Source organism: Toxorhynchites rutilus, chromosome 3 (genome assembly GCF_029784135.1).
Source record: "Toxorhynchites rutilus septentrionalis strain SRP chromosome 3, ASM2978413v1, whole genome shotgun sequence".
In the NCBI taxonomy this organism is placed as follows: Eukaryota; Metazoa; Arthropoda; class Insecta; order Diptera; family Culicidae; genus Toxorhynchites; species Toxorhynchites rutilus.
Window position 1 is genome coordinate 17,648,309 of NC_073746.1, and position 15,617 is coordinate 17,663,925.

Here is a 15,617-nt window from a genome sequence, read left to right on the forward strand (position 1 = left end):
AATTCGACATATTCGAAGTGGCAAAAAACTATGTTGTTGACGCATTAACTTTTTGACATATACTGAAAAAGACGCGCAATGACAGTAGCATTCCAACGAATGTTTGGAAACTTGATTCACAGTATGTATACAAAGGTATTGCAAGTACATCATAGTATACAACATAATATAAAAACAACATAAAGAAAATCCTGAGAGGGAAATTGTTCAACCAGATGCTTTCGCATCATTTGCAAAAGCTAATTTCGATGGCAATGTTTCTTGCGTAGATGTATTTATGAAAAAAAAAACTATCTGATCATTTTTCTGAGTATAGTGTCCGCTACAAAATTAGTAGTATTTATTTGTTATTTTTCTGAGTGTACAATCTGGAGACGAACCACCAGGGATGCCAGCTGTGAGAAGATTCTGCAGATATTCGATTTGTAATGAAACTATTCAATTTTGTGAATAAAGTTTGTAAATATTCTAAAGTATGTGAAGACTTGAGTCTTTTTTTCTTGTGAAAGTTACTACACATTCACTGAATAATTGAAAAAAAAAAATAGATAACACAAAGAGATTTTTCATCATTTAATTTCTTTCTAAGCCAAACTTTTTACCATATAATTGAAAATAAAAAACTGTATGATTCATCATACTTCGTAAACAAATTGAATTACTATATTTGTTATTTTCTTCCACTATGATTGTGAAAATATTTTTTCGTGACATGTATGGAGATTCAAAAAAAGCTGGCATCGCTGCATCACGGGGTATATAAACGATAAATTTAACGATAAGTATACGCAGTGTGTCATCCAAATGCATCCATGTTTGTTTTTGTTGAATTCTTTTGCCAACGAGTTAAGACGTAATACTGCACTTTTCAAAACAAACCGGTAGCAGAATTTGTTTTCTACCTTGCAAACACTAAAAGGAAACTAAATCAGGTAGGTATCAGAGCAGGTTGAAATAAACTTCATAATGGATTGCATTCCGCCGGTCATGCCCTTTTATCATTATAGATTCGCCGGAAGATGTTGGCCTCGAACGACTTACGTCGATGCATCGGCGAGAATCGGCTCAAAATGGAAGACGAGTTGTGTTCGGATGACGAATCAATCGAAGTGATAAACGAATCCGATGTTTCGAATGAGAGAAAAACAGACGCTAATACATTTTCTCAGGGGAAGGACGAGATGAATGACACCGATTCCGGAGTTGAAAAATTGATCGCAAGTGTTAATGAGCTTTCATGCCGAAATGATATGGCGGTAAGATCAACACTTTGCTTGGATTTCACGAATTCCACTAGCTTCATCGGTTCATGGGATCTTGGAGAAAGTGTCGTTTTACCTGGGCATTCTACACATGCGGCGAACGTCCAAGCGTGTGATCAATCGGTGAAACAAGATTTGGTGACAGATGAATTTTTCGAATCCATACCAGAAGCTGATACATCATCCTCAGTCGATCTGAAATCCTTCCATAACCAAAATGGTGACGAATTTATCAAGCGGAAGCTGTTGAAACCGAAGCGAATAGATCAATTGACCGTCTCCGCCCGAATCAAATACGCGAACATTGAGATTATGCTGCACAACGAAGGATGCCTTATGACGGCGGATGATAATTTCGTGGCAAAAGTGTCGCTTGGTGCACCACAGGCTTTGGATGTGGCTCGTGATTTTGAGGCAGCGAAGGATATTTTGCTCAAACAGCTTCGGATTTTGAAAGTATTTTCAAATGATCAAAAAACAAAAAGAGCTGATGAGCGCATAGTGTTCTTGGAAAAAATTAAGCAGGATACTGAAATGCTGTACGATTGTGTTAGTGACTATTTCAACAATTATTTTCAACTCATGAATATTATCGATCGGCTGGAAGCAACTCACAACATCAACTATTCGAGTGTCTGCGATGAAATCGTTGATAATCCTCTTATATCTGACGACTGGAAGAAATCCGCTAGAAGGCTTTATGAAGTTGAAAAAGAAGCCCTGGCAAGGGAAGAAATATATGCCGACTTTGGATGGACCGAAGAAAACGAATCTCATTCGGACGTATTTCGGCTTGTTCAGGGAACAATTTTTGAGTATCATAGGAATCATTTGAACAAAGTTGTCGAGAATGCTCCAAATTATTTATCCGATGGTTTGAAGGAATTGTGTCCGAGGAGACTATTTTTGGTTAACAGAAATGATATGGAGCTTTTTGCGTCGATGACTAACTACCTAAGAACAGATTATTTCCAGAAACCGGTGCATGATATATTCAATCGTTGGTTGAACAGTATGAAGTGTCAGCAAACACTTAACGATTCTAGGATTATCCAATCGACTGATCCTTTATATTTAGATTTGTGTGTATATCTTGAAGAAATCATCATTCATATCAGTAATAAGGTAGGTGTTGATGGAGCGACATTTCTCACCAGCGACGAGAATGGGTGGCGACCAATTGAGAAAATACCTTGGAAGTATGAGATCATTCCGTCAATTATTCTGGAGAGAGAGTATTTATTTCTGTTCGATATGCTGACTCATTTTGAACCATCCGCGGAGCGGAGAGTTCCATTTCAACACACCATGGAAATATTGGACAAACCAGAATACAAATCCGTTTGGGTCAATTCTCCTCGTACAGGCGATAAGATTTATGTGTGGTACTGTCTGCTAGATAATGTTCTAGCACAAGTTCTTCCAAACCAAGCATTCGAAGCAGCTGTTCATTCCTTCATTCGCTTAATTGGCTCTCCCAATCTGCCCAACATTGTCAGGGTCAGTTTAATAATAATGATCGCTGACATCAGTCCGTTCCTGATTGTGGAGAATACTGCCACTTTCGATAGGCTGTTATTGGAAAATCAGCTATTGTTTCTTGAATCAATCGCCAACGAAGGTGAGGATAACTGCGCTTTACATTTCACGAAAGTTCTCCGAACTTACTGGAAGCATAGACTTGAAATCATCGCAAGGATTCCGTCCAAAATTGGGCTTCCAGCAATGGGATCCATTCAGGAAAATCTATTGGACATTTTGTTGCTTGCTTCTGAGAAAAGGTTGAATCCCGAAAATGTTAAGGCCTTTTATCAAATCTTCAATAGATTCCTTTTGGATTTGGACAACGTATCGTTCGATTGGTTTATTGAAGACATTCCACACGTTGACATGAGTATCCTCTGCAAATTGAAAATAATCGAAAAGGAAGACTATCACATATACCGAGTCGTACAGCCCAATAAATTCGCTCAATCAGTTCCCATGTTGTTTGAAAGCGTCGCTACACCGAAGCACAATGTGATTGAAATAATTTCCGCCTGGCTTTCCTGCATCAAGCGTCAACTTCAGCGAGAGATGTGGCACTCGGGCGAAAAACTTTCAGCTGCCGATCAGCTGAGAGCGACTGGTAAACTTGTTCACGTCATCCGACAGATGTTGCCCCTCCTCCACAAACAGATTATTCAAGATTCGTTGTTCGAAGATATGGTTTCCTTTGTGGTAGATGCTGTTAATATGAGTATTTCTTATGGGGATCTCTCAGAAAGGCTTAAAAATTTCTTTGCACGCCCGGAGATGTGAAGCTTGCTGAGATGTTTCAGTGGAAATTGAAAGTTTTTTTTTCTCTAAAATTTTGATGGCCATTTATGACCGAGATTCCGTTTCCACAACTTCACTAAGGAGCATAGGCAGAAAAATTGGTGCATATTCTCACCGAATGAGGCGACTTGTCGAGCAAAATTGTATAGGTCTGAATTATGTATAACATTCAGCTCGCGCAGTCCGAAGACATCGGTCGCAAATTTGTTCGCGTCTATTATTGAGTGGAGATTATACCGTTATCAGTTCGTGGCTGGTGAAGTTATTTCGCCCTAACGGGGTTCTCTTTATTGCGCGAGTGAGGAGAGCAGCAATCACTACCAGCGTGAGGAAGAAGTCCTCCACGGCGGACGCGGTGCGTGTGCCGTATCATCGCTGTGTGTGCTTTAGCATCGTCATCGATTCCATCATCGTGTTTTGGTGCGATATACCGTTGCATCTGTGCCGAGCGATTGCCACGCGGTTCGATTGGGACACCGTTTCAATTCATTCGCATTGGTGTGCGATTTAGGTATAATATATATTAGGTTTAGAAATACAAAAAAAAATAAAAATTATATTATTTTATAACTGCCGTAATGGCAGAATGTCATGTTGACATGGAGATTGAAACTACTGTTTCCTCCTCACTAGCTACAACGGGGGCTGGGAAGTCGCTTAAACGCGTTCCCCCCTCAGAAGATGTCTCTTCAGAGAAAGAGGTAATCTACCTTAACAAGCCCCCCTCAAGAAAATTGGCAAACTTTTCCTCCTCGCCCCCTCAATCTCCCGCTCCCGCTTCCGCTCTACTACCGAACTTGCCTCCCAGCCCTACTGATCCCGCTCCCGTTCAACAATCGACCTCGTCCTCCCCCTCAGTTGTTTCCTCTCCTCGTGTCAAGGTCTATCCAGACGATGCACTTGGAGCTGGTCCATGGGTTGTTTTTTTCCGGCCTAAACCAAAAGGAAAGTCAATTAATGTCATTCAGGTTTCGAAAGATCTGGCAAGATTATATTCCTCCGTGGTCGAAATCTCTAAGGTTAGACCGAACAAACTGCGTGTTGTCGTGAGTGATCGGAAACACGCGAATGCAATTGTGATCGACGAGAGATTCTCCCTAGAGTATCGCGTCTACGTGCCCTCCCATGACGTAGAAATCTCGGGGGTGGTAACTGAAACTGGTCTGACGTGCGAAATGATAAAAGGAGTTGGTAAATTTAAAAGACTCCCGTTGGTGGGTGTTAAAATTTTGGACAGCCGCCAACTAGGAAAAGTATCCCAGGAAGAGGGAAAAACTAAATTCACGCCGTCAGACTCGTTTCGAGTAACTTTTGCTGGTTCCGCTCTACCTGACTACGTCATGGTGGGCAAATTGAGATTGCCTGTGCGACTCTTCGTGCCAAAGCCCATGACTTGCCAAAAATGCAAGTCAGTTGGTCACACTTCAGATTATTGTGCCAACAAGGAGCGCTGTGCCACTTGCGGAGAGCAACATGAGGGGAAATCCTGCAGTGCGACTGAGCATAAATGTCCATATTGCGGGGGATCCCCACACGAGCTCTCAGTGTGTGAAACATACAAGAGTCGCTGGGAGAAACAGAAGCGCTCTTTGAAGGAACGCTCGAAACGCACTTTTGCGGATATTTTAAAGGGCGCTTCTCCACGGGCCCAACAACAATAACCAATCAACACACAAAATGTCTTCGCCACGTTGCCCGTTGACGAAATAGAAGCGGACACAGCTAACGGGGGCACACCGTTCATTTTCCAAGGGAATCCCCGGCGCAAAAATGTGACCACTCCCAAAGTTCAAGGACAAGCCCCTCCGGTGATACCCCCTGTTAGCATGCCTAAAAAATCGAGTGCAGCGGACAAGCAAAATCAGGTTCCTCCTGGATTCCGTGGGAATAATTCACCTTCGAATGGCCCAGCACTCGAGGGGACATCAAAAACCCCAACTGTCCCTGTTTTTCCGTCCAGTTCAACTTCCCAATCGGGATTTATAAAGTTGTCTGACCTTTTGGACCAAATCTTCAAGTGTTTTAATGTTTCCGACTCCATCAGAACCATTGTCACCGCAATGCTTCCAGTACTAAAGACAATTTTGCAATTGATGCAAACATGGCCCCTCCTTGCAATGATTATCTCTCTTGATGTCTAATTTAAATAGAGAGGTCGGAGACATCACTGTTTTACAGTGGAATTGTCGTAGTCTTATCCCTAAATTGGATACATTCAAATTTTTAATTCATAACTTCAATTGTGATGTTTTTGCTCTGTCCGAAACTTGGCTTTCTTCGCGAGATGATCTCTCTTTCCACGATTTTAATATTATACGCTTGGACCGTGATGACAGATACGGAGGGGTGATATTGGGTATCAATAAGTGCCACTCATTTTTTCGAATTGACCTTCCACCTATTGGAGGGATCGAAGCTGTTGCTTGTCATGCAAACATCAGAGGCAAAGACCTCTGTATTGTCAGCTTGTATTGGCCTCCGAGAGCTGCGGTTAGCCGCAATCAACTTGTTGACATGTGCTCACTCCTTCCTGAGCCACGATTGATCTTGGGAGACTTCAACTCTCACGGAACTGCCTGGGGGGAACAGTACGACGACAATCGTTCATTGTTGATATATGACCTTTGTAACAGCTTCAATATGACCGTTTTGAACACTGGGGAAACAACACGTGTACCTAAACCTCCTGCTAACCCAAGTGCTCTTGACCTCTCGCTTTGCTCGAATTCAGTATCGTTAGATTGCAAGTGGAATGTAATCCAGGACCCCAACGGTAGTGATCACTTGCCAATCAAAATTTCCATCACCACTGGGTCGAATTCTTCTGAATCTATAAATTTGGCATATGACCTCACAAGACACATTGACTGGAAAAAATATGCGGACGCGATTACTCTAGCCATCAATTCCAGAGATGGTTTACCTCCATTGGAGGAGTATAACTTCCTTTCTCGTTTGATATATGACAGCGCGGTTCGCGCTCAAACGAAACCCATCCCAGGTTCCACTATTCGTCAAAGGCCTCCCAATCCATGGTGGGATAGCCAATGTTCCAAGCTTTATCAGGATAAATCGAACGCCTTTAAAGCTTTTCGGAAACGTGGAACCATTGAGAATTTTCAAACGTATTTGGACCTTGAAAATCAATTTAAAAAATTGATCAAAGGGAAAAAACGTGCTTATTGGCGAAATTTCGTGGGAGGTTTGTCACGAGAAACGTCAATGAAAAAATTATGGAAAGTGGCTCGAAACATGAGAAATCGCTCTTCATCGAATGAAAGCGAAGAATATTCACATCGATGGATTTTTAATTTTGCACGGAAGGTTTGTCCTGATTCCGCTCCTGTGCAAAAAATTGTTCGAGATATACCACAAGATAGGTGCGATCTTGATTCCGAGTTTTCGATGGTAGAATTCTCTCTTGCTCTCCTTTCTTGTAACAATTCTGCTCCAGGAACGGATAGAATTAAGTTCAACTTATTAAAAAACCTCCCTGATGTGGCGAAACATCGCTTGTTGAATTTATTCAATCGGTTTCTGGAGCATAATATTGTTCCAGATGATTGGAGACAAGTGCGAATTATAGCTATTCAAAAACCCGGAAAACCCGCGTCCGACTTCAATTCGTACCGCCCAATAGCAATGCTGTCTTGTATACGGAAATTGTTGGAGAAAATAATCTTGTTTCGCCTTGATCAATGGGTTGAAACGAATGGCCTTCTCTCAGATACACAATATGGGTTCCGCAGGGGCAAGGGGACGAATGATTGTCTTGCGTTGCTTTCTTCAGAAATTCAAATGGCTTACGCCGAAAAAAAACAAATGGCTTCAGTATTCTTGGACATAAAGGGGGCCTTTGATTCAGTTTCAATAGAGGTTTTGTCAGACAAATTACACTCTCGGGGTCTGCCGCCTCTGTTGAATAATATGTTATATAACTTGCTTTGTGAGAAACAGTTGAATTTTTCTCACGGGGATTCGACAGTAAATCGGGTCTCCTACATGGGCCTCCCCCAGGGCTCATGTTTAAGCCCCCTTTTGTACAACTTCTATGTAAACGACATCGACAATTGTCTTACACAAAATTGCAGCCTAAGACAACTTGCAGATGATGGAGTGGTGTCTGTCGTAGGATCAAACGAATCCGACCTGCAAGGTCCCTTACAAGATACTTTGAACAATTTTTCAACCTGGGCCATTGGGCTAGGGATCGAATTCTCCACGGAGAAAACAGAGATGGTGGTTTTTTCTAGGAAGCATAGACCAGCAAAACCAAAGCTTCAACTTTTGGGTAAACCGATCACTCATGCTATGTCATTCAAGTATCTTGGGGTCTGGTTCGACTCCAAATGTACTTGGGGGGCCCATATTAGGTATCTGAGTAAAAAATGCCAACAAAGAATAAACTTTCTCCGTACAATTACCGGCACCTGGTGGGGAGCCCATCCCGAAGATCTTATAATGTTGTATCGAACAACTATTCTCTCAGTGATGGAGTATGGCAGTTTCTGTTTTCAATCAGCTGCCAAAACACATCTCATTAAACTCGAGCGAATTCAGTATCTTTGTCTCCGTATTGCGTTGGGATGTATGCCCTCAACGCATACCATGAGTCTCGAGGTTTTGGCAGGCATACTCCCACTAAAAGATCGCTTCAATTTATTATCTCTTCGGTTCCTCATCCGGTGTAAGTTTATGAACCCATTGGTGATCGGAAATTTTGAGCAGCTTACCGAGCTAAATTTTCATTCAGGATTCATGAGCTCATATCATGAATTCATCTCCATGCAGGTTGATCCTTCTTCGTATACTCCCAACCGTGTTTGTTTTCCTGACTACATCAATTCCTCTGTACATTTTGATCTGTTCATGAAGGAGAAAATCCATGGAATTCCAGATTATCATCGATCGGGGATCGTTCCTACGATCTTCAATGCAAAGTATGGGCGTGTCAATTGTGATAATATGTACTTTACTGATGGGTCCTCTATGAATGAGTCCACAGGATTTGGAGTGTTCAACGAAATTTTTAGCACCTCCCACAGTCTTCAGAATCCTTGCTCTGTGTATATTGCTGAATTGGCAGCGATACACTGGGCGCTGGACAGCGTCGCCTCACGACCTGTTGAACACTATTACATTGTAACGGATAGTCTTAGCTCTGTCGAAGCTATCCGTTCAGTGAGGCCGGAAAAGCACTCGCCGTACTTCCTTGAGAGAATACGAGAAAATTTGAGTGCTTTAACCAGACGCTGTTATGTCATTACCTTTGTCTGGGTCCCTTCACATTGCTCAATTCCGGGTAACGAGAGGGCTGACTCATTGGCAAAGGTAGGTGCAATTGAAGGCGATATTTATCAGCGTCAAATCGCTTTCAATGAATTTTATTCTTTAGTCCGTAAAAATACCATCGCTAACTGGCAACGTAAATGGAACGAAGATGAATTGGGCCGGTGGTTTCACTCGATTATCCCTAAGGTTAGCCTCAAACCATGGTTCAAAAGTCTGGACTTGAGTCGGGACTTTATTCGCACCTTCTCCCGACTCATGTCCAATCACTGTTCGTTAGACGCGCTACTCTTTCGTTTTAATCTTGCCGATGGCAATATCTGTGCTTGTGGCCAAGGTTACCACGACATCGAACACGTTGTTTGGTCGTGCGAGGAGTATCTTGTTGCCAGATCGAATTTAGAAAACTCTCTTCGGGCTAGAGGAAGGCAGCCCAATGTGCCGGTGAGAGATGTGTTGGCTCGGTTAGACCTTGATTACATGTCCCAAATATATGTCTTCCTAAAAGCTATCGATCTTCGTGTGTGATTGTCCTTATATCCTTATATTCTCCTTTTCCTTTTCCTTCGCGAGAAATCAAATCCCTTCTTACTAACAATAGAATAAGGTGAAATGTAAATACATGTTAGATATAAGATAGGCTTAAGAATTGAGTATGATGAATGTGAGTGTGAACATTGTCAACATATCCTTATATCCCATCCTTTTCCTGAAACAAAATGTCACCCTTCTAAACTCGAGCAAGCCGCGAGTAATCGGTTCTCTACTTCATTAACATTAGCATTAATAAAAAATGTTTATATATACTTGTAACTATACAGATAGGAGTTTGGCTCCTTTAAACTTATGTAACTGAGCCTGTAAAAATAAACGATTTAATAAAAAAAAAAAAAGAATTATGTATAATCGATTATTATGTCATTATATTGGATGAATTTTTTGTTGATTGTTGATTGTTGATTTTTATTATTTCCGAAATGCCCACAGCAGTGCCGAAAATATACGTTCACGACATTCAAATACGGCGAAATTCAGCCATTCTTGTATTGATACCCTTCTGCTCAAGCGAGAGCAGTGGCGAAGTGAGGAGAGACAGCGCCCCCGGCAAACAATGAAAATGGTGCCCCAAAAAACACCACTTTTTTCGATTTTTTCACTAGTTTTGAGATTGTGATATTTTGTATAAATATGAGGAAAACTACTCACCTGCCAATGTTCGCTTTGAGCAGTTTATTCGTATTCAGAAGGCTAGACATACCATTACCTGATTCGCCTCGCGTACTTTAGTTGAAGCAAAATTGCATCAAAATCAAAGTCTTAGCGATTCCTTCTCGCTAGAATTAATTGCCAAGCCATTGGGCCCTATTATAGAAATCGAATCGAGGATTCGATACAATCACTGTCACTATCACACCGAGTAAAATCTGGAATTATAGAAATCGAGGAAAACAGCTCGATTCGTTACTCTGCTCGAATGTCAGTGCTGGTGTTGAAATATTTTGAAACGGGTTTGAAATGTTTCACAAAGCACTATAGAAAGGATGCCAAATCTTTTTTTGAGACATCTGCTATGAAAATTATAAATATCTATATTTCCAAAAGTGTTAATATGGTTATGTTTTGGAGAAAACTGATATTCTCTCAACGAATGAAGCTTAATAGGTGTAATGCATGCATGGATGTGTAATAAAAACGATATCATGGAACAATTCGCTTTACAAAAAATACAATTATTAGAAAATGAAGTTTTTCATATATTCTCACAACTGCAATCTATGGAATTACGTAAGGAGTCACGCATGAATTCCACTTTTTTAGCAAAACAATTTTTTTTGCATGTAATTTTCTTTTAGCGTCGATTTCTTGTTGTAGCGGCGTCAATAGCTTTATTGTATTGGGCCACCACCTGAGGCCCTAAATTCTCGCTTGTTGTGTGCTAGTGTTTCCTTTACCCTTCACATCATGTCAATCCAAATCTGTAATTTATAAAAAATCATTATTGTTTTGCAAGACATTTCAGCTTTAGCATATGCATAGAAAGTTTGGTATAATATAGCAATAAAAAAGAAAATTACTGACAAAAGTAACACGTACTAATGTACGCTAGCAGGAATAAGCAATTTTCAGGTAGGAAATACGGTTGATAGTAATTCAAAGAATATGATAAAATTTACTTATGAAGTTATAAGTATCGTAGAAGAAATACTTACTTTCTGCCATTCTGAACCAAGACACATTGATGGTCTCAGTGCATCAATCTCCTCACTGAATTCCTTCCACTTTTCCTTAACAGGGATTCTATTTAAACTGCCTCCAAAAAAACTCGAGCAATGTTTACATTCGCTTTCATTGGTTCAACGAGTCGTGCTGGTGGTGATTTGTCTGTCCACTCATTTTCAGCCACTGAAATATGCGCTGGAAGTAAATTCTGCATTGCAATTTACAACATGATTAATATAAATAATGATGGATTGAACACTTACCTTGTATAGACTATTCTGGCAGCACCGTAAAACAAATACTGATCAAAACAAACGAACATGTGTTGAAAATTGCATATATTTAAGCGTTTCTGAAATGTTTCCCAAAGGAAAGTATCAGGGACGCAAACCAAAACAAAATAATTATCTGAAGATATGCAAAAAGCGAACCAAACAACTCGAAAATTTCTGACACTTGCATCGATAGCTATCACTCGCTCGGTGCTATCGAATTGCTCGATTTCTATAATAGTAAAATAGAGCTAACGAGCAAAATTCTTATCGCCTCGATTTCTATAATAGGGCCCATTATAAAACTGTGTATTTCATGATCTTGAAAATCCAAGATGGCGGTCGCTACAAAATGGCGGATCACATATTTTCTCAAAACCTTATCGATATGGGTTTTCCAAAACCCCATCAATATGGATATCAAATGGAAGTGCTTGACTAGTAGAACACATTTATTTATGAAAAATCCAAATCCAAAATGACTGCCACTACCAAATGGCATACTATATATTTTCTCAAAACCTCGTTAATATGGGTATCAAATGAAAGGGCTTGACTAGTAAAATACGGCTATTTATGAAAAATGCAAATCCAAGATGGCTGAATCTACCAAATGGCGGACTACTTATTATTTCAAAACCCCATTAATATGGGTATCAAATGGAAGGGCTTCACTAGTAGAACATAATTATTTATGAAAAATGCAAATGCAAGATGACTGCCACTACCAAATGACGGGCTACATATTTTCTCAAAACCCGGTTAATATGGGTATCAAATGAAAGGGCTTGACTAGTAGAACACAGTTATTTATGAAAAATGCAAATACAAGATAGCCGCGATCACAAAATAGCAAATTACTTTATTAAACGGTTTTATTTAGCTTGAACTGTTTGTATCTATGTTTGTATGCCTTTAGGGTTGTCCCACATTAATAGAAATTTGACCAATAGGAACTGACCGAATTTATAAAACACCTTCATCTCTGCTGTCATTTTAAAACTGCTTATCTTGAAAAATCCAATTTGGCCGCCGCTACAAAATAGCTGATTCCATATCATCCCAAAAAATGGTTGATTGAGATATGTGTATCAAACGAACGAACTTGATTTGGAGAACACACTATGTATTTTCTGCAATCCATTCAGTATCAGTATCAAATGAAATTATTTGACTGATAGAATACAGTACAATGGTTTTATTGTAGAGAAATATTCTAATGAAACAGATAATGTACTAAAAACTAGAAAATAAAATAAGTGAAAAAAAACTTTAAGTTAAACGGTTTAATTGTGATTAAACATAATAATGTACTAAAAGCTAGAAAATAATTAGGCAAGTAGCAGTTAGCAGTTATCACACCTCTCCTTCATTAGTCTAGGGCATTGATAAGACTAAAACAAAATCGTGGGACATGTTGGATTTCCATTATCCATAATTAGCGACTTCATCATATGTCCCACGATTTTATTTTAGTCTTATCAATTCTATTATTATATACGGAACTCACCGGGTCAGCTAGTATATTAATAGAACATTTACAAACCCTTGCAGGGCTCGGCATAGTCATAGTCAACTGAGGATAGCCATCTGACTGTATCCGTATTCAGTCGGGAATGACTGTTGGCTTCTTCACGCAGTTCCTCCGCCGAAACGAGTGAACAGTCAGTCGGACGTTTAGTCGCTATTTACCTCTACCGACTCGACTAAATCATTTCATTCTTCCCAGTCAAATTGTTTTCATTCCATTTTGAAGTGATTTCCCCCAAAACGAATTCGTTCCTTTCTTTCTCTCCCATGTATCATGTATGAATGCATCGATGTTTGATATACACTACAGGTGAGCTAGATTTTTTTTTGTATCGTACACGAAAATTACTCTACGTATGAAATAGTGTGCACTATTTTGCACGTTATTTACTAAAACTAACGCGAGGACCTTTATAACATACTTGATAAATGTCTAAGTTCGTTGGTTTGAGTTCACGATGGGTGGACAATAAACCGTCCATTCATGGGGTACCTACTTTTTTGCAACAGAAATCATGTTTTCGTTTCACTTTATATGGACGTAGAAATAAGATTGCGCACGCGGGTAACAATTTCGTTCCTAGGGGGGGTAGAAATGTGAATTGAAGTCAGTTGAATGAAGAGGCAGATTTGTATTCATTAGTCGCATCATCCTCGCTAGTAAACGCTAGTTAATTTTTTTTTTGTTGACGGCCACTGCCGAAGCATTTCTAGTCGAAGCGAAGCTACTGAGAGTAGAGTCGGTCTTCATTTTTCTGGCCCAGGTCCCTTGAAGATAAAACTGTGCTGAAGTGTGCTTCCAAAAACTGAACCGATACCAAAAACAATCAATGGAAGTCGGCCGTTATCCTCAACATTGTTCTCATCAACGACATACGACGAATACTGGTTTGAATTTGCCTAAAAATTAATGAGTTCAATTTACTGTCACCTACCATGCAAGCTGCATACGACATGCATTCGAGGATAGGAGTTAAATTAGGTTGAGTAAAAAGTTATCCATTATTTTCGCGATAGCTGGCTTCAGTGATCAATATCTCGCGTAATATAGATCATACAACGCTTAATATCGATCATTACAATTTTAGGCTCGTTGTAAAGGTGACATTTCACACTTCTAAAAAAATCTTTTGCTTCTTTTTGTTTGTTCCATTCAGTTGTTAGTTACAGGGTGTTTCAACAAAGAGAAAATTCGGTACATTTTGCACTTTTTTTATAAAGGCGGAAAAGCCCGCTGAAATTGTGAATGGTGTACGCTGCCGTTATTTTTCGAACTGTAAAATACGTGCAATTTAATTTTTATTTTTTTGGCAGACTTATCTCACTTCTTAACTAGGCGAACCTAGCCAGAATTTTCACCTGCCCCCGGGCTTATGAATGCCAAAGGGGGACTAGGCTCTGCGGAATGCACGTATCTGCATGCTCGTGCTGTTTTAGTACTGACCGAGGAATTGTCGGACAATCGCGCAGGTGCTAAGGATGACCGACTTTTGGATGCCGGCCAATTCCTTCTCCATGTTCAACACCTTTAGCGCTTCCAGAAGTGTCTTCGGGACAATTCCAGTTCCAGAGAGAACGACTGGAACAATTCTTGGGACCTCCCTTAGCCCCCACAGTTCCTTGAGCTCCACGGCCAATGGTCGGTACTTGCAGATTTTGCGACCGTGGGTCTCCTCCAGATTCTGGTTCAGTGGAATAGCGACATCGATGATGGTGACTTTGCGGTCGCTCTTGTCGTAAACCATTATATCTGGGCGGTTGTGGTGGATCGAGAGGTCGGTCAGAACAGTGCGATCCCAGTACAGCTTGAAACGGTCATTTTCCAGGACAGGTGCAGGCAGGTACCGGTAGTTTGGTACGTTGTCTTCCAGTAGAGCACATTGGAGCGCCAGTTGTCGATGAACAATACGGGCCACGTTGTTGTGGCGCTCGGTGTAGGCTGCGTTGGCCAAAACGGGACAGCCTCCCATAATGTGCTCTATGTTTTCACCTGGTTGATGGCACATCCGGCAAATGTCATCAACGTCTTGATGCCAGACGTACCGCCTGCAGTTTCTCGTCGGCATTATCCTGTCCTGGATGGCTATCATGTCGGCTTCTACTACTGAAGAGAGTTCACCACGCGTTAGCCACAGATTAGATGCGGCCTTGTCGACGTGTGGCCGGTTCAGTTGATGGGGGTGGGCACCATGCTTCCAAGCTTCCTGCTTCCAAGCTGCAATCTTCTCCTCCACTGTCTGCAGATTGCAGTTTAGTTGGTACTCCGCTTGCGCCAAGTGCAGAGCGCTGTATCCTCTGTCAGCGGCGCAGACAGCCCGGTATAGCGCGTTTTGGTTGGCGCGTTCTGCGAAGTACTCGCGCAGTTGTCGTACCTGGGCAACACACAGTGCAGATATGTCGACTATTCCAAGTCCCCCTTCTTTTCGTGGCAGTGAAACTCTCTCCAGTGCCGATTGAGGATGGTGCATTCCGGCCTCTTTAAATGCTTTCCTCATCCTCCTCTCAAGGTCCTCTAGGTCAGTTTTGCTCCATTTGACTACACCAAAACTGAAGGTCAGCAGGGGAACCGCGAATGTGTTGATCGCGCGTACCTTGTTCCCCGCGTTGAGGAAAGTCCTCAGGACACAGTTCACTCGACTCAAGAACTTGTCTCGCAGCTCCGTCTTGATGTCGGAGTGACGAATCCCGGTGAGCTGTCGGAATCCAAGATATTTATAGGATTCGC

At 41.1% G+C, this 15,617-nt stretch overlaps 1 protein-coding gene across 1 annotated transcript; it reads left to right on the forward strand.

Annotated features, from left to right (window-relative positions):
• Positions 1 to 775: 775 nt before the first annotated feature.
• Positions 776 to 9,821, forward strand: LOC129777883 (uncharacterized). Its single transcript, XM_055784455.1, has 2 exons — positions 776 to 932; positions 1,008 to 9,821. The coding sequence occupies exon 2, from the start codon at positions 1,020 to 1,022 to the stop codon at positions 3,561 to 3,563; it is 2,544 nt and encodes an 847-aa protein (XP_055640430.1). The 5' UTR covers positions 776 to 932; positions 1,008 to 1,019; the 3' UTR covers positions 3,564 to 9,821.
• The last annotated feature ends 5,796 nt before the right edge of the window (positions 9,822 to 15,617 follow it).